The sequence below is a fragment of the Xiphophorus maculatus genome, chromosome 20, assembly GCF_002775205.1.
Source record: "Xiphophorus maculatus strain JP 163 A chromosome 20, X_maculatus-5.0-male, whole genome shotgun sequence".
Taxonomy (NCBI): domain Eukaryota; kingdom Metazoa; phylum Chordata; class Actinopteri; order Cyprinodontiformes; family Poeciliidae; genus Xiphophorus; species Xiphophorus maculatus.
The window spans coordinates 21913698-21937579 of NC_036462.1; the positions used below are offsets into that span (position 1 = coordinate 21913698).

The window sequence follows — 23882 nt, forward strand, 5'->3', positions numbered from 1 at the left end:
ATTTTCTTCCCAGGAATAAATGTACTGAAAGGTCAGCGTTTTCTAAATGCCCCAATTACTAACTACTACAGTAAGATTTGTTAAAATATTTCAAATTGCCAACATACTTAAAATTTCATTACATTTTTTTTTAGGAATTTAAAGTTAATAATAGTTAAAATAAATGTGTGTAACTGAACCCCAAGGACAACTAGTATCACTTTATGACATTAACTTGAGCCCACTGAGCCTGTCAGTCTGTACTCGGGGAAAAGGCTCGGTCCGCATCTGTCGTCACCATGTCGCCATCTTCCTCCAGTTGTTGTTAGCTTACTTGCTAAGGAGGCTATATTTATCACCAGCATTTACCAGTCGCAGCTGGGTCAGTGTAGGTTGGCGCAGCGTGTCATTTTCTTCCCGTCGCCATGGACGATGAATATTACGGAGGGGCAGGAGACTGGGAGAGCGCGGAGGGGCCGCTGGTGAGAGCGGGACTTGTTGCTGTTCGGCTTTTGTGACCGTTAGTTAGCATTAGCTCGGTTAGCTGGCTAACTTCAGACACGGAGCTTTATCCCGGTTAACTTCTCAGATTTTACTGTTCCCGTCAGCTTTCTGGGATATTTATGTAATCACATTACATCAAAATCAGTTCTATCCAGTCTAAGGGTTTAATAAATGTAAAATTATAATAATACAGAGCATTTATATTAGCTGAAAACAGTTGCTTCAGTTTGTAATTGACAAAAACTATGGCATTTATATTCAGTAACTGCCTTAACGTTTCATCCTGAATTGCGTATCAGCTGTGCATACTCTGATCAAAGTGTAAGCACACAGTTTTAAAGCTGTATATATTTGCATCTTGCACCTTGTCATTAATGTGCAAAGGCATCACTTTTAAGTTTCGTTAATGGATAGAATAGAATAGAATAGAATAGAATAGAATAGAATAGAATAGAATAGAATAGAATAGAAGTACTTAATTCATCCCAACCGGGAAATTACTTCGCAGTTACAGCATAGAGACAAGACACAATAACAACTACCACTGAGTAGTAGTTGTCTATAAATTGTAAAAATATGAAATGCTGTTAATATAAAAAGCAACGAGCAGTCCTTGCAAAGATAAAAAAAAAATGCAGATATGTATATGTAAATATATGTACAGCAAGTGTGCAGTTGTGCAAAATCGGACTGATTAGTGCAGAACAATGATTTAGAAAGAAAGCGAGATATGTTGAGTGAACTCTCCAGGCTTTTAGCTCCTTTTAGAGGCGTATCATTGAATCTTTCAGGAGGATGGGTACGATGAGGAAAATGATGGGAAAGTTCAGGAGGACTGTCTGCTGAAATTCTCCAGCAGGGACTACATCATGGAGCCTGCAATATTCAACACCCTAAAAAGGTGAGGTTCTTCTTTAAAATACCGCACAGGTTTAACCCTTGTGCGTCTCTCACACACACCCACAAATCACTGCTGTTACATCCTCACACAACAATATTCATCAGCTTTTTTCATAAAAACTTCAGCTCTGCTCAGAACTACCACATATATTTCCAAGTGAGTCAAAATGCTTTAGCCTACGACTGGAAAAAGCTTCATACAGTAAACATGTATATCACTACTTTTCTTTACATTTAAAAGGCTTACTTTACATTTGCATGAATTTATAGTGTAACTGTAGTGAGATTTACATTTTGTTTGACCCAATAACTTGTCCAGTGGACACAAATGCTAATACAGATAAAACCTTGACATACTCCAAACCCTGAGCACCTCCACTTTCACACAGCTGCTATTATTTATTATATGGCAGAAATAATTGTGCGTGTTTGATTTGGCAATAAATGATTGTTGTAAATATTTAAACTGACCAGAAGGGGGCGCAATTTATCTATGTTTGCGACATTTAATAAACTTACACACAGTGAGGTGAGAAAGCATTTACCCCGTAACAGACTAGACAGATTTTGACTTTTTCTCACAGTTAAATGTGACAAGATAGCTTGAGGAAATTCAAAAAATAGTTTTCAAATGAAAAGAGAAAATCTATTCAAGGAAATCTAGCCCTATCTGAAGATTTAATTGTATTTCTTGGTATATAACTAGTTACCTGTTGCCCATATGAAAGGCACAACCAGTTACTACGTTTAGTGTACTAGTAACTTTTCACATAACACCAGGTTGTTTTGGATAACTGTTTTCCTCTAATAAATGAAATGTCTTTTTATTTACTCTGGTTATTTTTGTCTGGTGTTGCTAATAGTTTGATCTGCAACATTTAGATGTGATCAAAAAAGCAAAAACATGAGAAGTATTAAAAGCCCTGCTGCTGCTGCTGTTGCAGATATTTCCAAGCAGGCGGCTCTCCAGAACACGTCATCCAGCTTCTCTCTGAGAACTACTCTGCCGTTGCACAGACTGTTAATCTGCTGGCAGAGTGGCTCATTCAGATGGGTGAGTAAAGAAACACAGGAAAACTAGCAAGGAAACGCCTTATCATCTGTTTATATTGTGGAGTGTATCGATGTTTTGTTACTTATCTGTAAGCTGTTTCGTTGGGCTTCAGGTGTAGAACCGGCTCAGGTCCAAGAGCGAGTAGAAAACCACCTTAAGAGTCTCCTGATAAAGCACTTTGACCCCCAGAAAGCCGACTCCATCTTCACGGTTGAGGGAGAGGTGGGTGTTATGAGCAGGAAGGAGCAGATTCATTACATTTCAGTCCCTGTTAGAACTGCATATCAAATTGCAATCATTATCTTATGTCATCTTATATTTAAAATGTCCCTCGTTTGCTGTCTGCAAAATAATATATTTCACCAGAAGGATGGATACTTCCATTAAAATTGTCCAAAACCTCACAGAAAGTTTTAATGATTTCATAATGATGGAACAGGTTTTTATTGCTGCCTCACATCCCCATCATAATGTTTCCCATATTGCATATTCTCCCAGTATCTCACAGCTCTAGTCCGTACAAACCAGTCCAGATTTATACCGTCTGATTTGTTTTTAGACTCCAGCTTGGCTCGAGCAGATGATAGCACACACAACATGGAGGGATCTCTTCTACAAGCTGGCAGAGGCTCACCCCGACTGCCTGATGCTCAACTTCACTGTAAAGGTACAGTTATATATTTTCTACTTTGATTTGATCTAAAATTATTTACATTAGATGAACCAGTTATTTCTTCTGATATCCTGCTGCACTCAGTTTTAGTTAATTCCTGTGTGTCCACAAATAAAATGATGTGTAGGTTGGTGGCTGAAGAAGCATCTTCATATTTTGTGTTTTTTTGTTTCTTGTTCAGCTCATTTCTGATGCAGGCTATCAGGGAGAGATCACCAGTGTTTCCACAGCGTGTCAGCAGCTGGAGGTTTTCTCCCGGGTGCTGAGGACGTCTTTAGCCACGCTGCTGGACGGAGGAGAAGAAAACCTAGAGAAGAACCTGCCAGAGTTTGCTGTGAGCCTTTCTTGTGTTCCTGTTTTACTTATAGGTGAAGGTAAAGTTGATATTTCTAAAAAAAAAAAAAAAAAAAAATACTAGAAGCATAGTTCCTCTGATCAGGCAACAGCTTAAACTTTTGAACTCGGCTGTCGGGCCAAATTTAAGGAAGTTGGATTTTGTTTTCAACCAATCAGCATCTCCTGAATGTCACACAAAACAACTTGTCCAAAACATTTATTGCTTCAGAAATATTTCTAATCCAAGAAGGTTTGTGTCTAAACAGAAACTTTAGATGGTTATGTATCATTTTATTTTCACTTATCGAGGCTCTTTCATCGGTAGAAAAGACTTGGACTTAAAAAGACTTAAAAACAGAGGTGAGTAGAATACCAAAAGATAGTACTCAAGTGAGAGTAGCACTACTTCAACGTATTTATTCTCAAGTAAAAGTAGAAACTAGCCATCCACAGAATTACTGAAGAGTAAAAAAATTATTTGGTATAAAGTACTGAGTAACTGGTCAAATTATCACTTATTTAGTATTTAAAAATTACATCATCAGATGAACCAAAATATAAATTTGAATGAACATTTCGGTATTTTAAGGATGAAAATGACAATAATTCATACAAGTAACAAAAAATGACAGTCTGGCAAAAGAAAGTCTTTCCAAATTAGTTACTTTCAATAAAAAAATTGTAGTAAACTTTAACAAAAACTGCAGGTCTGAGTCTTTGTCCTTTAATTCTTTGGGTAAAACATGCTTGAATGACCAGTTTTTCTCATAACAGTTTGGATTCTTATTAAAAAAAAGCATCTGAACATATTCCTGTCCACACATGATTTTTTTTTTTTAAAGATGTTTAATTTTTTTTGACTTTTCATATTTTATTTTTGATGTTATCTTTGACAAACATGTTTATCACACAAATTTTATCTCTAGAAAGGGTGGTAAATGAATTTGACCATTTCTGTAGTTTGAAATAAATTGTATCCTATTGACAAGAACACAATTTTTTAAGAGCTTTTAGCTGACAATATATTAACTACATAGAAGATTAACTGAAGAACGATGCATCTCTCGTGTTCATTTTCTATTTTTTGAGGAAAAGTGCTGAAAAGTTCAAAGAAAACCACAGAAAGCCTGATTTACATCAGCTTTGTAAATGGAAAGAGCTCATTTGGAAACTATAATCTTTTCTGTTCTTCTTCTGTCTTCTGCAGAAAATGGTGTGTCATGGTGAGCACACGTACCTCTTTGCCCAGGCCATGATGTCCATCCTGGCTCAGGAGGAGCAGGGCGGCTCCGCTGTTCGTAGGATCAGCCAGGAGGTCCAGAAGTCGGCACATCAGAGGTACGGCTGCCTCGTAATTTAGCAAAAGTTATAGAGCGAGGGTTAACAAGGTTCCCATCTAAACTGAATTAGATGGAAGAGACAAAAATCTAATAATTAACTCTCTAGAAATCTACCCTTGTGCTTTTGTTGTAGCCGGGTTGTTTGTGATAAGTGTCAGTAATAACCCTGATGCTGTGTCTGTCACAGGGGTCATGATGCCAGTCAAATAACCCTTGCTCTTGGTACGGCAGCAGCCTACCCTCGAGCCTGCCAGGCTTTGGGTGCCATGTTGTCTAAAGGAGCCCTGAATCCTGCCGACATCACTGTTCTCTTCAAGATGTTCAGCAGCATGGACCCTCCTCCTGTGGAGCTGGTAGAGGAGATGAAGCCTCTCTGATTCTGTTTCCATCCACTGCATCCTTACGTTGCTGCTGATAACCGAACCTCTGCTCCCGTCTGTAGATCAGGGTGCCCGCCTTTCTGGACCTTTTCATGCAGTCACTTTTTAAGCCTGGATCAAAAATTAATCAGGACCATAAACACAAATACATCCACATCTTGGCTTATGCTGCCAGTGTGGTTGAGACGTGGAAGAAGGTACAGAATATAACGACGCTCTTTGCACACTGTATCTATTATTAGCAAATCACTAACATTGATGTAGTTTCTAGAATACACCTTGGACTGTTGGGTATTTTATCTGATTTTATATTCTAGACCAACACAAATCATCACATATTTCTAAACTGGAATGAAAAGGACAAGTGTTTTAAAAACGGACTTTGTTTCAATACCAGAACAAGAGAGTCAACATCAATAAAGAGGAGTTGAAGACAACATCCAAGGCCATTGAGACCGTTCACAACCTCTGCTGTAACGAGAACAAAGGAGCGACGGAGCTGGTGGCTGAACTCGGCACGTTATACCAATGCATCCGGTGAGTCAGACACAGAGACATTTACACTAAAAACTGAACAAAAGGTATTTGGTAAGGTTTTATGTTTTTGCAGTGATGGAAAAAAGAAATTTATTTATTTTTTTTAGTTTTTCTAGATTCTATTTGTTAAAAGAACAACGACTTCAGAAAAACTAAAAGGGCTTTTTTACATTTATTTATATTAAATTTAATTCTCCTCTGGTCCACATACCAATCTGGGTTTTTCTCTAGTGTCATGAACCTCTCTTCCCGCCTCTCTCTGGTTCTACTGGCGATAATTCCTGTTGTGCAGGTTTCCAGTGGTTGCCATGGGAGTTTTAAAGTGGGTGGACTGGACCGTCTCAGAGCCCCGCTACTTCCAGCTGCAAACAGACCACACCCCGGTCCATTTAGCCCTACTAGACGAGGTATGACGGCGTTAACAGGTGGAAGTGTTGGCTCTTTAAAGATGAAGTCTAAGCAGCAAATGTTGTTGGGCTCAGATCTGCACGTGCCACCAGCTGCTGCACCCGCAGGTCCTGCAGCTGCTCATCAAGCTCTTTGAGACGGAGCACTCTCAGCTGGACGTCATGGAGCAGGTGGGCCTCTCAGACTTTGTCCCGCTTGTTGCTTCTCTGAATCCTCAGTGATATTTTACGTCCCTTGCAGCTGGAGCTGAAGAAGACTCTGCTGGACCGAATGGTTCACCTCCTGAGCCGCGGCTACGTCCTGCCGGTCGTCAGCTACATCCGCAAGTGTCTGGAGAAACTCAACACGGACATCTCCCTCATTCGATACTTTGTCACTGAGGTAACCTGTTGAGCCTGGGTTGAAACAGAAAGAAATGCGCCGCTGTTACTATAATGCATTAATACTTTGGTCAGATTCTGTGAATCATGTAAAAGGATACAGTGCTTTGCAATAGTATTAACACGCTTTTTAGGTTTCACATTTTGAGAAACTTGTTTAGATTCCCTTTATTTATTTTGTGGCAGTGGTCTGCATTAATCTACAACAGAGTATTGGGCCCAGGCTAAGAAAAAAAACTATAAGCATAAAGTCAAAATAATGACAATAAAGTTGTAATGTCATATTACTTGCACAATCATTTCAAAATCCTGCTACTGAAAATCTGATGCTGATGTGTTAACAGATTATTTCTACATTAGTAAAACTAATACTTTCACAAGATGTTCAATATTCTTCAGTTCTAATAATGTTACTACTTTATTCTGGTAATATGACTTTATTCTCATAATTTATTTATTTATTGTTAGTCTGGCATTAATACTTCACACTAATCCCCTTTAATGAGATCAGGTGCTGGTGTTTTATTTTTATAAACTTGAAAGTGCAGAGTGCAGTTGTATTCATCTGCTAAATTTATTCTTATTTTTATAGCAGTTTTTGTATTCCGATATTTATGGAACATTTTAAATTAGAAATAAATTGACAGTAATACAATCAATGTTAAACACTTAAAGGAGTGAGTAGAAATATATTTTTTATGACTTTGTAAGAAAAAGGAGAGCTGCTTTTTAATACAAAGTTCATCCTGGAGCGTTTCTCTTCAAGGTGCTGGATGTGATCGCGCCTCCATACACGTCGGTCTTCGTGCAGCTCTTCTTGCCCATCCTGGAGAACGACAGCATCGCAGGAACGATCCGCACGGAGGGAGAACACGACCCGGTCGCCGAGTTCATTGGTAAAAGCCGACGGATTAAAATGAGTCCCAGAAGTCAATTAGGCCTTTTCTGTTTTAGCTTCCAGAAGCCTGACATGTGGATAACTTATTTTTTTTTCAGCTCATTGCAAGTCAAACTTCATTATGATTAACTGAAAACGATGCTGGAAAACCCGAAGGAGAGGCTTTCTGTGAGAATCCAGGGTTTAGCCTGATCTCAGCTCGGACTTTGAGGAGGTACGAACAGATGTTTCTGAAGACGCAGCTCAATGTTTTGTGTTATTTTTCCCCCTACATGTATATTTTATTTTCCATATTTTATCAAGCTTCATGCTTTTTCACAATAAAAATGCTTGAGTATTTTTGTGACCCATTACATTTTTCCACTAAAATCCCAAATATAGAAAATCTTCCACTTATGCTGGAAAAAAATAAATTGTGTAAACCAATAATTCCCATAGACTGAAGTAACCTCAGTGTTTATTGATACTGTTTGAAACAAAGAATATTGGTGTGCTGGATTGCTCAACATAAAGTAGCATAATTTCTAGTTTGACATTAAGTCCTAATAAGGCACATTAAAAGTTGCATTTCCTGTAGTGCAATAATCAGAAAACAAAGACATTCAGTGCTGCTTTGCTTTGGATTCGTCACAAATAAAAAAAAGTTGTGTGTCAAGTCTTTCATGCACAGATAAATGGCTGTTCAAACATCAACATTTCTCTAGAGGCCAGATGCATCAAACCCTCCAATTAAAAATCATTTAAGTCTCAGAATTTCAGCCTGCAGAAAATCTCCACTACAGCAAATCTTCAGAGCTCAGCATAATTTTTTAAAAATATATGTAAAAAAAAAAAAATTAAATTTTTTAATCCCTTTTTGTTTTTGTACAAGCATATAAAAGTTTCCCTTCACCACTATGATAGGAAGACAACAGCATTGCGTGACCCGGAGCTCGTCTAGAGGTAATCTTTGGGGACGATGGGATCTCCGTACATGCAGTCCTCCTCCAGCGCCAGGTTGTACTTGCTGCCACTTCCTCCTTTGTAAGCGCTGGTCACAATCCTCAGCCAACCCCGCTCACCCTGAGGAGAGGCAAAAGATTACCGAGAATGAATGACTGATTATATATAAATATATATACATACATACATAAAACCACAACAGCCAAGCTTGTGTGTGCATATTACTGCCGATTCAATGCAAACGCACTTTGTCACCATCTAGTGGTCAGAGTTATAATTAAAACCTACTTTTAGTATTTGCCAAAATAGAAAAAAAAGGAATCTCTTTATTTTAGTGTCTGTTGACCAGAACTTTTTATTTTATTTTATTTTAACAGAATTAAAATAAGATAGAAGCAGTAATGGGTTAAACACTACAATCCTAATTATTGTAATCTGGGATATTTTTAAACTTCAACAAGTAACAAAATACTACATTTATGATTTTAGACAGAACTTTGTTCTAAAACAAATTTAACAGATTTTTAATCTATGATTTTCCAGTATAAATTTCTTTTCTCCTCTTTAAAACTGCTGATGGATTTGCAAGGAATTCACCAAGAAGTGAATCGAGTCTAAATTACCGCCATTCAAGAAGAAAGAAATGATACATCAGCAACTGCAGATCACAGTAGCTTAGATTTACATCAAATTTAACAATAATGGAAAATAATGAATCTCCTCTGCTGAGGACTCACCCATGGCTCGCCCCAGGAGTTGCGGACGACCCAGTATTCGACCCCGTCCTCGAAGCCCCATCCCGCCACCGACACGATGTGGTTGATCAACGCTTCCTCCTGGTACTCGGAGTAGATGCCTCCGCTGTACGCGTCCAGCTTGTCTGTGGCCATAATCCCACAACTGAAGAACATGAAAACATCTCAGGTCACTTCCTGTTTCTGCTTAAAGACACATATGAACTGGAACAAGAACAAAAACTAGGATACAAAAACAAAACAGGAAGACATTGGTGAGTTCCTGAATCACGTTCTTCATCAACATACAAGAGATCAATGGTATGTATATCAATGTAAATGTTTTGTAACATCTCACTCTCCATTTGGTGATCTATGTTGCACAATGAGATTGCAGTCAGTTACAGATACAGTATTATGCAAATGTTTCATAGTTTATATGATTACTGAAATAATACCCTTCAAACCATTTTGTTTTAAAAGGGATCTTAAGTTGTTCCTTGGGTTTTTAACAGGTTCTCCTGTTTATTTCCATCGCTTAGATTATTCAACACCCATCTGTGGTTCTTGATAACTTTCGGATCTAAACTTAATGAAAAGCAGAAAACCTGAGCAGACTGTAGGTGAGCAAGTGCATAAAAACACAAAGTAGTGCGTAGCTGTTGAAAGAAAAAAAGATACAAGCTGATTTTCTGACTGAGATCAGCATCATGATTCGGCTCGACAGAAGAAACTTTGCTGGGCGATAATTGTCCCAGAAATTATTGCGATAAACGATAATGTTGTTATTCGAGGCGATTTTTAAGTAAATGCAGTAGTAATAACGCAAGAACACATTCTCAAAGATCAATAAACTTTTAGTGCTGGAACTGGAAGACATTTTAATTATCCAAAGTAATGAAAGTAAACCACAAAACAAGTAAAATGGACATTTAAGTCTCTAAACTAAATTGTACTTTTAAAAAAAGGGGGCTAGTCGAGACCAAAGCATGAAACTGAAGAATTTTGTCAGATAGTTTTTGGTAAAAAGAGAGAAAAAATGAAAATTATATTGTTCTCTTTACCATGCGATTAATTTATTTGTTGATTATTGCGACAGGCCTAATCAGATCTCCACTGAATTTTAACCTGAACCAACCTGATTGGTCCTCTGGCATAAATCTCGGCCATCATCTTCTCTCTCCCGCTGACGGAGCCGTAGTCCCCAACCTTCCACATGGTGTAGTTCTTGACGATGTTGCACTGTCCGAAGGTGGTGCAGGTACCGCACTGGTTGAAGAGCTTGCAATCTTTCAGGTCACACAGAGAGCATGTTGATGTCTTGATGCGTGAACATAGCCATCGCTCCACATGCAGTGGCGGTCTTACCCTGGTCTTTAGCCTGGTAGTTGTTGCAGGTTTCATCTGGGATACCGTGAGAGTTCGCATACTCCCAAACTCCGCTGTGATCGCCGCCGTGGCAAGAGCCCGCGTCGCCGCAGTCGATCACATGCTGCACAGAGAGGTAAGCGGAAGGCCACGCTCCTTTTCTCTTGATGTTGATGCGATCTAAGGGGCGAAATAATTCGTTAAAGCTGCAGGATGTTACTTTTACTAAAATGTGTTTTTCCATATCTATTAAAACCGTCAACATTTTCGTGACAGCATGGTATGAGACAAATAACCTGTGGAAAAAGAAAAGTGCTACTATTGCGATCTGCAAAAATCCACCACTCATGGTCAAAAACAACCAATCAGAGCCAGGGGGAGGATCTTAGTGCTGTCAATCAACCTTGTATATTCTGGTCAAAGTGCTAATGATGTAAAAACAAAGAAAAACTTTATCTGTCATCATCGGTGGCTATGCTAACTAGCCTTAGCGTTGGTGGCAGGCTATGTTGTGGTAAACCAGCTGCAGCTTAGCAAAGAGCAAGTGAGGGGGGGGAGCATGAGAGTGATCAGTTGTTTCAAACAGAGTGGTCTGTTTCTATAGTTCGTACTGGGAGAAGAGCTCATTTTTTACATTACACTGTCACAACATAGTTTTAACAAATATGTAAAAAAAACAAAACAACATTGTCATAGAAGTTACATTCTGCAGCTTTCAAGAGCAGCAGAAACAACAACCATAACAGGTTTCTGCTCCGTCTCGAAGAGGAAATGAAACTTCCACATACATGTAAAAATACATTCCAGCCTTGTGATGATGACGCCACAACCACTTAGCGTCTAAAAGCTCGTGATAGCTGGAGCGTGCTGACTCATACCTGCCATGGCGCTGGTGCTGCCATGCGCCCAGCAGGAGCCGCAGTACTGCGGGATGTGCTGGTTGCGAGTCGTGCTGACGAAGTTGGTCCCGTTGACGTTCCTCCAGTCCCACACCTTGGGCAGGTCAGAGATGTTCAGGTACTCATGGGGCCGAGGACCGGTTCTGGAAACGGAGAGGAACCCGTCAACTTTCTGCTCGTTTTTACCAATTTATCTTAGTGTTGATACAATCTGTACATTAATTGAGCAAAATTACAACTTTATACTACCAAAGAGCATTTAAATCCACAATAGCCCCATTTCTAATCATACTACAATCATTGTACGTGAGCTACGTTCTTAGTTAACATGTCAAGGTTACTTTTCACGCTTCTGTTTCACTTATTTGATTAGAAAATAACTCAAACACTTACATGCTGCAGAAGGACACAATTCTCTGCTTCTCAAGCATGCTAAACACACACACACACACACACACCACATCCAAAAGTAAAAGAAACCCGACGGGTGGATCTGCACAGCTAAAATTACCAGTTTGCACTAATATTAATTTCAGGAAACAGAAACGCTGAGGAGATAACAGCCAGCTCCGGTAACGTGTGGAACTGTAGAGCTGCAGCGTTTCAATCCTAAACTGTGACTCCTGCATGAATCTTGTACTGAGCAATACACAAGAACAAAAAGAGAATCCCTTTTTGCATAGAGGTTGTAAAAATGTTCTTACTCAATTATAAATAATCTGTAATTGGTGTAAAGTATTGCAGTAGGTGTTGTTTTAATGTGTGCTAATTTAAGGAGGTCTTGATGCAAAATGCCTTAAATACATAAATCAAGGTTTTCTCCAGAAAACCTGTTAAGCCTGGTGGCTGGGTGTTGGGCGGTCGTTCATCCAGCGGCTCGTCGTGTTTTTGAGTTAAAAAATTATTAAAGTTGACAGGAAATATGAAAATATCACATGATAATTAAGTGTTATTGGAAGATTAATACCTGAACACCAACTAGAAAATCTTAAAAATGCAAACATTAAAAAAAAAAAAAAAAATGCTAAACCTGGTGGGGGCACAAGTAAGGTCTGGTGGCCCGTGTGAAATGAAAGTAGCTAGAAAGGTTCGGAAATGTCGTTATACAAATGATGTGTTCTGAAATTTTCAGGTAGACGGCGGAGCTGACCGAGTACTGTGCAGTATAACTTTATAAAACACAGTGGAGCAACACATTCAGATGGTGGTGCTCCCCGAAATCACTGCGAAAACGTTCTCAACCTAAAATAACTTCTAATCTGTGGCTCTCTACTCTTCCGCCAGACAATGTAGACTTTATTTAAAAACTAAACTGCAGGATTTACTTTAAAAAGTGAACTTTGGACCTCTGGGCAATGGACCAGTCCAAGTAAGATGCTTTTGTCCATGGATACATCTAAGTGTGGTGGTGTTGAACCTCTGACTCCAGCTGCAGTCAACACATTTTGAACACGAGCTTTGCGTTAAATTTCTGTCAAAGCTACGGCTTTTTTTTTAATGGGTTTTCCTTCCACTCAATTTTCCATCCAACCTAATTTGTAGACATTTTGTGGCTTACCCTCCCTCCTATAAGAATTTCAATAGAAATAAGCCATCAATCAAAATTTGCAGAAGCAAACATTTGAAATATCTTCACCAGGATTTAATGAATCTTTGTGGTTCTGAACTGAATCACTAAAACCCAAAGAACTTTTTGATGAAATTCCAGTTTACAGGGAAACACCTGGGGGAAAAATACCTCCCATAACCTTTACAGCCAGGTTTCCTCTTTCCACACCAGATTGTAGTCCAGTAACTTCCTCGGTCTGAACCGGACCGAACCTCGTGATCTTTGGTTGAACGTTGACGATGATCAGCCAGTTTTACTGCATCTGTTCACCCAAACTGGCAGGAAGAAAACGAAACTAAAAACCTCCTCACTTCACACACGGGCTCATTTTAGGGTCACTTTGTGTGAATTTTGTCCACTTAAAAAACAATAATGTGTTTTAAAAAGTGAAGTTAATCCCGTATAACGAAGTTATTTTGTTACATAGCTGCTGCTATCTCCGATCAGATTAGCTAGCGGCTCACATCGAAGCTAAACCACAACCGACGGTGTTGGATAAGTAAGAAAAAAAAAATTTTATTTTTTTTTTTTAACCGACTTTAATTATTCTAACTTTTATAGGTAGTGGAAAAAAAAAAAGCAGCGACACTTTTACCTCAAGCCGAAGTTGTTTTTCCTCGGTGTGCGGACAAAACACGGATGGTTCTGGTTGAAGAACAGTCCGGCGGACACAGCCGAGACAACGACCGAGAGCAGGACGCAAACCGCGGCGGTCCGAGCCATGTCCGGTACCTTTCTGTCTCACCGGGGCGGAGAGGACGGGTTAAATGGACCCTGCGGCGGCGGAGACGAGCTGGACACTGACTGTTTAGTGGGGAAGGTCTGCGGTGATCAGCAGCCGGTGTGCAGAGATTTGGGTCACATGACCGAGGCGGGCCACATGTTGGACCTGCAGATCACGAGTTGCACAAAAACAACGTGACTGGGCGCATTCATAAAGAGCACAAAAAAAAAAACACGGTTATTAAATGAAACGCGACTGGCAGCAGCAATAACTATTCAGAAAGTTTAGAATAGATGCGGAATAAACAGGTCCGGTGGTGAAACGATCAGCGAAAAGCTGCACTTCAGTTCAATTCAAGTTCAGAGCTACTTCACTGAGCCCAAAAGGAAATTAAATGCTATTGTTATTAGTATTAATGTAAAATTATTCAAAGAGTTATTGTAGATGGTGATGGTTGTGATCTCCTATAGCAGACTGTATTACAGCAAATTTGAAGAAGCCTCTGACTAAAGAGGCTCTGCTTTTCTAAGACTCCACTCACACTGCAGACCTTAATGGTCAATTCGGATTTTTTGTGAAATCTTTTCTTTCTTTCTTTTTTAAAATTCTTAGTGCAGCTGTTTGGGTTTTTTTTTTTTTTTTTGCATTGTCGTTCACATTTCCAAATATGCAATTTATATGTTTTCTGTTTGAACTGTGTCAGGCATGCGCAGTTGGGGACGGAGAAGGGTCACATTGTGAATATGCTAAATGTTTGTGAAGATGGACGGAATCTTGTGATTTTGTGAGTTGTTGTCTAACTGGAGTCAGCACATTAACAACTTAATCCACATTATTGTCCGCTGTACTTGTTGTGTTTCTTCCCACTTAAGCTTCAGGACACAGAACAGTGACACTCTCAACAACAGACTTATAGAAGATCTGGTTGTAAAGTTAAAAATAGAATAGAAATATGGAAAGCATGCACAGATCTTTAAAAAAAAGAAGAAGAAATAAAATAACAACAAATCACTTACAGAATGGTCAAAATGACACCTTAAAAACACGTACTTATTAAAAATTCAAGTTCTGAGAAGTAAGCAACCGAACAGAATCATTTAAAAATAATAAACATTTTGTTGGTGTGTTTGTGCATTTAAAAAAATCAGATTGCTTGCAAGACTATAAAAAAAGAACTACATATATAAGTGAGGAGTTTGTTGGATGTAGCTGGGAGGAAGGATCTGCAGTCACGCTTCTTGTATTTTGTGGTTTATGGATTACAATAAAATCCCCCCCAAAAAAGAAAAAAATCAACTGGGCACACACATCGTTCAACCAGACATAAACCTACAAACATATTTTGTTTTCAAACTCCACTGAAGTTTACTTCACACTTCAGGTTGGAACAAAACAAACTACAAACCATCTTTACAGTGAAACACTTAACTGTTTTCTTTTTTTCATTCATTCATCCAGCGCCCCCCTGCAATGGCACTGCGCCCTTTCTAGGGGGCGCGCCCCACACTTTGGGAACCACTGGCTTAGAAGATGGCTGATATCACCACAGAGTCAGAGAAGGTCTTCAGCAGCGCCCCCTGCAGTCCTGAAAACGTCAGGAACAAAAAAATTTGTTTTTGGAAAGATTTAAAAGAATTTTAGAAATAATTATATCCCAGGAGAATAATACTTTTATCCATTGATTTAATAAAAAAATTGAAAAGAAAACCTGTAAAAAAAAATGGACAGAAACCCCAGTATCATGTCCCCTTCTTCTAATTTCCTTTAAAACAAATTCAAACACTTTTTAAATTTAGACTTTTTAGTCTAACATGAAATGTAACCAGTAATTTATGTTCTCTTGGTGTTCATGACATACAAACCCATTTCCCTTTGTCACTTGTTAAAATGAGGAAGACAGGAGAACATACCACTGAATAAAACTTTCCTTTCCTGTGGTTAGTAGCTATAATGCTCCGGTCGCATGACCAGCTGGAGTACAAAGGTCTTCAATCATGTGAGTCCATCCTCAGCAATAAACTTTGACACAAATTTATTATTGAGTTTAGAACAAAAACAACCTGGAACAAATACAAAAACATATTAAAGTTCACATACTAGTTATTTATTTTTTCAGATGGCACTGCCTTTAATGAGGGACATCATGATTGTCAAAAATGTGGAAAGACACCATTGTGCAGGACTCTGCTACTAATACAACATTTTTACATGTTCTTTCCTAAACGATTTTTCAAACTGTTAAAACCTGCAGTGAGAACGTAATATTCATGTAGAGTCAACAGTACAGAGTGCAGTGGCTCCTGCCAGATTTATTTGATCCACTAGAAAACAATGTGTAAGACATAATGGCATACTTCTTGGTTTGCATAAAAGAATACCGTTACAAAGATTCCTGCTGATAAAGGTGGTTATTTTTAAGAAAATCTGCGAGGTATGTGTTAAAATCTGTCAAAAAAAATAATCACAATACACCTGAATAAACCGATTAATAAGACAAAAATAACAGTTGCTTCTTATTTCTAATGTGATATTTAATCTTTCACGTACTAATCTAAAACAAAAGGAAAAAAGCAATGGAGCCGATCAGTAACCAGGACAAAGTGAAGAAGGTCAGTGTTCGATCATCGTCATTTACGCCACATCTGATTTTACTGATCGGCAGCTTTGAGTCACATTAAATTTAATCAAACATCACTTTAAACTGGAGGAGCTTCAGCAGCCGGGGCGAGAGGGGTCGACTCAGAGGTCGAGGAGTGAACCGCTGGCTCTACACCAGCCTTCGTCTCTTGCAGTCGCGCTCCATCTGGTCTTCAGGCTTGTTGGCCGGTGCTCCCAGAGGAGACACCTGGTTCAGCATGGAGTCGTCGGACGCCTGGCCAAACAGCGCCATCAGCAGAGCAACGCCGAACCCAGTGGCACGCTCGCCCTGCCAAAACAAAAACCGAATGAAACGCCAAGGACTGACCTGCCTAATTTACCTTCAGCGTCAGTTCCATGTAGGGATGGCGGCATGAACTTTTTTGTGGTAATATTGTGATAATGATGAAAGTGACAGAACTAATTATTCCATATTTTTTAGGCAACTGTATGGATCTGATTGAATGTGACAGCAAACACAAAGAGTGCTTTAGATAAACATTTCCATTTATAATTTAGGACAACAGTCGCATAAGGAAGTGTGATTTATATTGTTAAAGTGCAAATCATAAGTGCATTTAATCATATTTTCAAATTTATTGATTAGGGCTGTAGTGATGCACTAATCTCATGACACAAGACATGATATTCTGCTCACGAGACGATATATATATATATATCACGATATTCAGCAAACGATACAATTAGATACATTTTTAAGATTTCCTAAAAGACTTTAGAGGGACAAAGTGATTTTGGTGACATTTTGTGACTGTTTCATAGATTCAGACTAAATTAATTGATCTGATGACGTAATAAATGTTTTTGTTATACATTTGCTTTGTTTAAATGTTAATTGTGTGGCTTTGTGTATCTGGTTATGCAGAATAGGAAATTTTTTTGTCTTATTCACTTATATTAGATAATGCAACTTATCCATTTAATTTCATTATTAAATGAATTGTAACTGGTTGTTTTGTGACATGTCATTTTTAATCTACATGTAAAAAATGTCATGTGTGATAGCTGTCATTTAATTCATGTGGATTTGACATAAAACTCAAAGTAGGATTTAATGTATCGACACTCGCGGATGAAAAATCGATACTTTGAGGAAAAAATATCAATAAATATTGTAGAATCGATAAAATTACACAGCCCTATTATTGGTATGTATTGATGTTTTCAGAAGAAACAGTGAGAAATAAATAGTAAAACAATCCCGACAATAAGGACAGTTTTGGAGTTCAAGCGTCATTAATGGGAATTTATTGTGCCGATAAACCAAAATAGTAATCATGACAAGAAGTTTATCACAATAGATAATACAATACAATAAATGTCCATCTCTAGTTCCACGAGATATTTGAGGTCCTGATGTTTAACACCATAAGAACAAATGTTTGAGACTTTAAAACTATTCTGATAAAACAGAGAGAGCAGCTGTGAGCAATAAAGTTAAAAAGTTACTCACTGCGTGAACTGGAGAAGCGATGTCAACATGGACCCAGACACCGGGCCAATCGAAGCCCAAGTGGGAACCGATAAAGAGGCCGGCACAGGAGCTCTGGGCGTTCTCACGGTCCTGAAAAACAAAGCAGTAATAAACAAAATAATTAAACCCTGCAACTAATCTAAATTCAATCTCTTCAAACCAGCCAAGCCCTGTGTGAAACAGTATTTAGCAGCTGTCTTAAATCAGAAATTAACCAGTTACATTTCTGAAAATCCCAAAAGTGTTCATTAAATTGTATTCTGGCAAGAAGAGGCACCAAAATTCATCCAAAGTAAAAGACACAGGCAGTTATCACAAGCACTTCTTAATAAAAAAAAAAATAGGGCCAGGCTGGTTTAGATAGAATTTTTTCTCCTGATAAATAAAATCATGATTTGAAAACTTATTTTTGTCTTTAGTTCAATGATCAGAGACATTTAAATGCAACAACAAAAAAGCTAAAATAGAATAAAAATCTGTAAAGGGGGGGAATGTATTACACATGTATAGAAATGACTAAAACTACCAGGTAAAAGTTTTTTTTCTATAAAAAAAACAACAACCTTTACAAGCAGGCGAATATAAATTCAGACAACCAAAGTACGTCACGCCTGCAGCAACTATCGTTTCCCTTCAAGGTTAGTTTTCATGCTTAGAGTAAAGAAATATTTAGGACTCGGGTAGTTTGCCACTTACAGCCACAGAGTTTTTCATGTCGGCCACGGCCGAGGTGAACTCGCTGAAGTGCAGCTCAGGGCAGTAAACCAGAGGGTGGGTGAGATCGCCGCTGCTGCGACCTGCACGCACGCACGCAACCTCCCACTGCTCGCTGTTGGTCATGACGGCGGCGTGGTACTTCCCTGTGGAGATTCCCTGAACAGAAAAACAAAGAGCAGAAGTAAATACGAAGACAATACCTGCATGACAGTCTCCTGCGTTGGTGTGTTTAAACACCTGAGCTCCCGTCAGAGTGGCCATGTCCAGGATGATGTCAGCAGACAGATCTTTGGAGGCGTACACCACTCCGTCTGCCAGCACCAGTCTGCCCTCTGCATCGGTGTTGTTGATCTCCACCGTCCTTCAGACAAAAACAATTTACAACAGCTCGCATAAATGATACAACACACAACCTTAGTGTTGTGCTAAAGAGGCTGGGAGTAGAAAATGCAACTCAGGAAAGAAATGAATCAGAAAGAGTCTCACTTTCCAGAGTAGAGTGCGTGGATGTCATCGGGTCGAGTGGCGGTGGGTCCCACCGAGTTCTCCGCCAGGCAGAAAACCGCATGGAGGTTATCCTTAAAGCCCTGAGGACGGCAACAGAGAGCGGCCGGTCAGAACTGCGTTCAGAGGCAGAGACGACACGAAATCGTTTTATTAGCTGCCTCACCTGTTTGATGGTTGCCTTAAAAGCTCCCAAAATGGCAGCAGCTCCACCGCAGTCTCTCTTCATCCCTGGCATTGTAGTCTAGTGAGAATTAAACAAAAGACATATGTATTTTTAGTTTTAAAAACATAGAAAACAACTGCTGAAGTTAAAACATTCATAAAAAGATTACAAAAGCTCCAAAAACAAGATAAGTAAAAAGCTGTTTCACTCAGATAATATTTAAACTGATTAAATATCTAGAAGTTACTTCATCTTTTTGTCAGAGTGCATGCATGTCATTTTGTGTCTCACCTTTCCCTTGATGCTGAGTCCACCGGTGTCGTACACGATGCCTTTGCCGACCCATGCGATGGTTTGCGTCGCCCCGTCAGGAGTGTGGCTCAACACCGCTAACGCAGGCGGATGCTCTGCAGCCTTCCCAACTCCGTAAATACCTGAGAGTGGAGAAAAAAAACCCAAAACATAAATAACTGCTATTAATGATGAGCTATGGGAACAACTTGATTCACATCAGTTTATAAAGTTATTCTGCCCTGAATAAACTGTTAGAAATATTTGGTATATGTTATCTTATGTTTGCTGTGTGAAGTTGTGTGAAGTTGTTTCGTTGTGCAACAGCTCGCATTGTTCTGTGAGTTCATCAATTCCTGCATTAAAGCTACAGAAGCAAACAAACAGGAACTGAACTCTGCACTTTGCACTTTGCACTCTGCACTCCGTCAGCCCGTAGGTGCAACACGCCTGTGACTCAACGGGACAGAAGAAGCAGCAACGTTACGTGATTAACTCAAAATAACAGAACAGAAGAAATAGCAACGCTTTGTAATTAACTCAAGATAACAGAATAAGCTATGTAACTAGGGACCGCCCTAAGGAAATAAAATGAAAGGGTTTGGCAGAACGTGCTTCAGAACGGTGGGAGTTTGTAACTGAGGCACGCTCCTGTTTGTTCTCCTTGCCGCAAGTAAATCTAAAACTCTCTTGTCTTTCTCCTATTTGTGTGGTGTTTGAATGTTTCAGGTAGTTTGAACCTGGCATAAAATTACACCTTAAAATAATATCAGTAAGTTTATTTCTAGCCCTTTCATCACACACTCTTTTTAATGAGGAATGAAAACAAACTAACAAATGGAAAAATGTATTTTTATTAGTATTGGTATAGAGTTTTAAATTTTTATTGGGACAACCCTGTTACTAATAAGTCAATGGTGCTACAACACCCTCCTATTTCTTACTATTTGCAAGTAAGGATAGAAGCTTTTATAAGAACAGAAAACCACAAACATGCAAATGCTCTACCTCCAAATCCTCTTTGTTTCAGTTCCTCTCCACGAATGATGACTGGAGTAATTCCTAGTTCACTTCCTACAGCCTTTATTTCCTGTAACAAAAACAGACACTTGCTACAGTAAAATTATTCAAACTTATCAGAATGGCAGCACTTCATTTCAACCACCTAATGTGGCTTATGATTAAGTTTATACTTTTTTTTCTCCCCTCCAGGGGGTCTTTTGTGGCCTCTAGTGTCCCTTATATGAAAGTAGGCTGACAGGAAAGGGGGAAAACATGGGGCAAATGTCGCCAGGTCCAGGAATCGAACCCGCGACGGCCACATCGAGGACTCGAGGCCTCCAAACGTTGGTCGCGTATCCCCTACGCCACCACAGCACGCCCCATGATTAAGTTTATACTTAAGGAATCAATAAAAGGATTTTATAAAACCAAATCTCTAAAAATTTGGGACAATGTTATGAGGTAAGATATGAAGGTTTCCTAAAAATAATGACTTACATCTAGGAAGTGGTTTGTGTTCATCTCACTGCAGGGCGAGTCCACAATGCGAGCTGCCAGCCGGACGCCATCAGCAGCGTTGGAGAGACACTAAAATAAATAAAAACTTATGTGAACCGGGACTGGACAACAAATCAATAACTACACATATCGCGATAGACAAGTTATCAACATCAATAGATAAAACATCTGATAGAATATCCAGTAGAATTCTGGGAAATGTAGGCAGAGGAATTGATTCAGCTGCTCAACCTCTGAAAACCAGCTAAGCTAGGTTGGTGGCTTCAACTAACTCACTCACTCATTTTTGGTTACTTAGCAACAACCTGCTGAGCAGCTTGTGGTTACCTAGCAACAACCTGTTGAGTAACTGGCACAGCAGCGGTTTCAGGTTTTGCCACTGTGCCTCATAACTGCTTAAAAATAATAATAAAAAGAAATAACAATTTGGAGTGAAAACCGGTTAACAGGAAAAGTCATACCACCTGTTTGGCAGCATTTCAGATGTTTAAAACAAAAAAATTATCAATAATTATCAGGAGTGACAGTTATCAATATCGACTGATATGAAATGCATATTTTGTAATAAGTTTTTCATCCACATCGTCCAGCCCAAATGTGAAAGTTAGAAAATGAAATTATGTGACTGAAGGAGGGAAAACTAAGCATATAAAGGTCACAGAGCAATACCTTGAGTTCTGCGTCATCCAGAAGACCGCCGTCGCTATCGACGACCACGAACTCCACGGTCACGTGCTTTTTCTCAGTCCTGCGAGAGGACGCCGAGCGCCGGGTGAAGAGGGGGAAGGCCCTGGCAACGGCACAAGCAGAGGCGAACACATCTGAACGCTCACACACCACCTACAGAGGATAAAACGTGTGTGTGTGTTAGCTGATTAATAACCAACTGACCAGGTTTATTAGGGTGGATCTTGACATTTTCACCAGGATAGACACTGACCACAATGCAGCGGTTGCTCCCTCCAGGAAGGCAGGAACGGATCAGGCGGGAGAGGAAGTGGACAGAAGCCGGGCTGTTGTGCCTGCTGATCCGTGAAGGAAGAACGGCCACCACGGCTTGGTTCAGGTACAGGGGGCAGCTGTCCGTGGGGTTTGGGTTCAAGGTATTGAGAGCTGCCTGCCAGGTCTGAAAAAAATAAAATAAAATAAGGTGGAACTTTTGTCTCTCTGTAAGGAAACAAAGCTTTTTGGTTGTAGATGTTCAATAAAAATCATAAACAGTTTCTCAATGGTGTAAATATGTATTCAGTTTATAGAAACACACATATTTACATTTAGTCAAAATAACTTAAGGTGAAAATATAGACATTAAACCTGAAATTCATGTCATGCAAGAGAGGAGTTACTTAATATTAGTGTGGGAGGTAAAGTGGGTGCATCGGTGAATGTTTATGCTCCAGAAACGTAACCTCATCGGTTTACTTCTATGTTTTTGTTGTGGTAAAAGACTCTCTCACCTTTTTCCTATTGAACAATGTTCAAAATGTTATTTTGAACATTTCCTGTTCAAAATACAATTTTGTTGCAGGACCCACATATACCATCACGACAGGACACATAATAAAAGAAAGGAGGAAAAAAGATTTGAAGACTGTAAGGGAGAAACTTAACTTAGGTAGCGGGCTGCACTACCTAAGGAGGGATCAAAGTTCAACTTCTCTTTCTGCTTGGATCTGGTTGCTGGGCTTTCCTAATCTCTTATCGGGAAGCTGAACGAGATTAACAAGCCTCGCCACTCTTAAAAACGTGAACAGCAAAACAAACAAACAAACCGAAAATAGAACCTTAAACGTTACAGCAGAATCATCATTCCAAAACAAACGTATCAATTTAATACTTAAGTTTGCAAATGACGCCGTTTTATTTCCAGGTAACAGAGAACCAATAAAAAAAAACTCTTTTTTTAAACCATGCTAAAACAATATGAACACATTTAAAAGTTGTTCTCTTTGACTATTTTAACAGTAGGCAAAGCCAGAACATCTGTAGCAGAACTTTATTCACTCTCACTGTGTTAGTCTGCGTTGTGTCCAATTAGCGTGGCGCTAACACTAGCAAACACCCGGCTACAGCACTTCCTCACCTCTTTGCTAACGACGGGCTGCAGTTTTCCTTTGATTTGGCTCCAGGAGAGCTGCTGTAGGTTGTTCTGCTGGCCCAGAATCAGGACGGGCCGGTTCTGGGGCTCCGAGTCGCCGGCAGAAACCTTGAACTCCAGGACCACGTTCGCCATTTCTGCGACCCAGGAACCACCAGCAGCAATCCGCCGATGGTCAACGCTGTGCTACGTTCAAGGCGCTCAAGGGAACTCGGAACTTTCACTTTTCATCAGCGAACAAACAAAAATCCGCTAAATCGGATTTTCTTGGCTAATTGGTCAAGCTAAACTAGTCAAAATGTTACAATTTTACAATATAAGTTTAAGAAACCAGCAATACATTTTTCTTTTTCTGGGTAATATTGTGGAATAAAATGTTAGAACACTTATCGAAATTATATCTTCGGTGAACCATAGAAATAATATTGACAACACTAAAATTAGCTCACACTAAACTCCATTTCATCCACTCCTATACATAATGTCTTGTTACAGTTCAAAAAGGAAGCTAATGCAATTTCCCACTTTACACTTTAACCTGAACTAACGTTAGTAAGACTGATGATGGCAGCCAAGAGAGGACAAAACACTGTTCCCAGTTTCGTTACATTCGTCATATGTAGCGGCGACGAATATGAGAAACAGGGCCTTAAAAAGCATTCAAAGCACCTTAAAAGTGTTCATATTTTGTAATGTAATAATCATAAACTTTAATTAATTTAATTGGGCTCTTATAGGCTGACAAAGGGCAAAAATCAAAACGCAGTGCAACAAAGTAACAGAAATGC

The 23882-nt window shown here is 39.2% G+C and overlaps 3 protein-coding genes across 3 annotated transcripts; 1 reads left to right on the forward strand and 2 right to left on the reverse strand.

Annotated features, from left to right (window-relative positions):
• Positions 1–269: 269 nt before the first annotated feature.
• On the forward strand, positions 270–8225 carry nelfcd (negative elongation factor complex member C/D). The gene is made up of 15 exons (XM_005804260.3): positions 270–461; positions 1275–1384; positions 2328–2437; positions 2550–2659; positions 2997–3104; positions 3292–3444; positions 4654–4784; positions 4974–5139; positions 5229–5363; positions 5564–5703; positions 5996–6110; positions 6186–6281; positions 6352–6492; positions 7258–7387; positions 7488–8225. Exons 1-15 carry the CDS (start codon positions 405–407, stop codon positions 7520–7522), a joined length of 1737 nt encoding a protein of 578 aa, XP_005804317.1. The 5' UTR covers positions 270–404; the 3' UTR covers positions 7523–8225.
• ctsz (cathepsin Z) lies at positions 7830–13800 on the reverse strand. The gene is made up of 6 exons (XM_005804262.3): positions 13537–13800; positions 11312–11475; positions 10434–10613; positions 10204–10354; positions 9069–9231; positions 7830–8451 (listed from the first exon to the last, which is right to left on the reverse strand). The coding sequence occupies exons 1-6, from the start codon at positions 13662–13664 to the stop codon at positions 8326–8328; spliced, it is 912 nt and encodes a 303-aa protein (XP_005804319.1). The 5' UTR covers positions 13665–13800; the 3' UTR covers positions 7830–8325.
• Positions 13801–15680: 1880 nt separating this feature from the next.
• On the reverse strand, positions 15681–23285 carry npepl1 (aminopeptidase like 1). The gene is made up of 12 exons (XM_005804263.3): positions 23080–23285; positions 21937–22122; positions 21666–21836; positions 20976–21065; positions 20484–20565; positions 19476–19618; positions 19185–19262; positions 19001–19101; positions 18752–18875; positions 18494–18670; positions 17777–17887; positions 15681–16591 (listed from the first exon to the last, which is right to left on the reverse strand). The coding sequence occupies exons 1-12, from the start codon at positions 23227–23229 to the stop codon at positions 16433–16435; spliced, it is 1572 nt and encodes a 523-aa protein (XP_005804320.1). The 5' UTR covers positions 23230–23285; the 3' UTR covers positions 15681–16432.
• Positions 23286–23882: the final 597 nt, after the last annotated feature.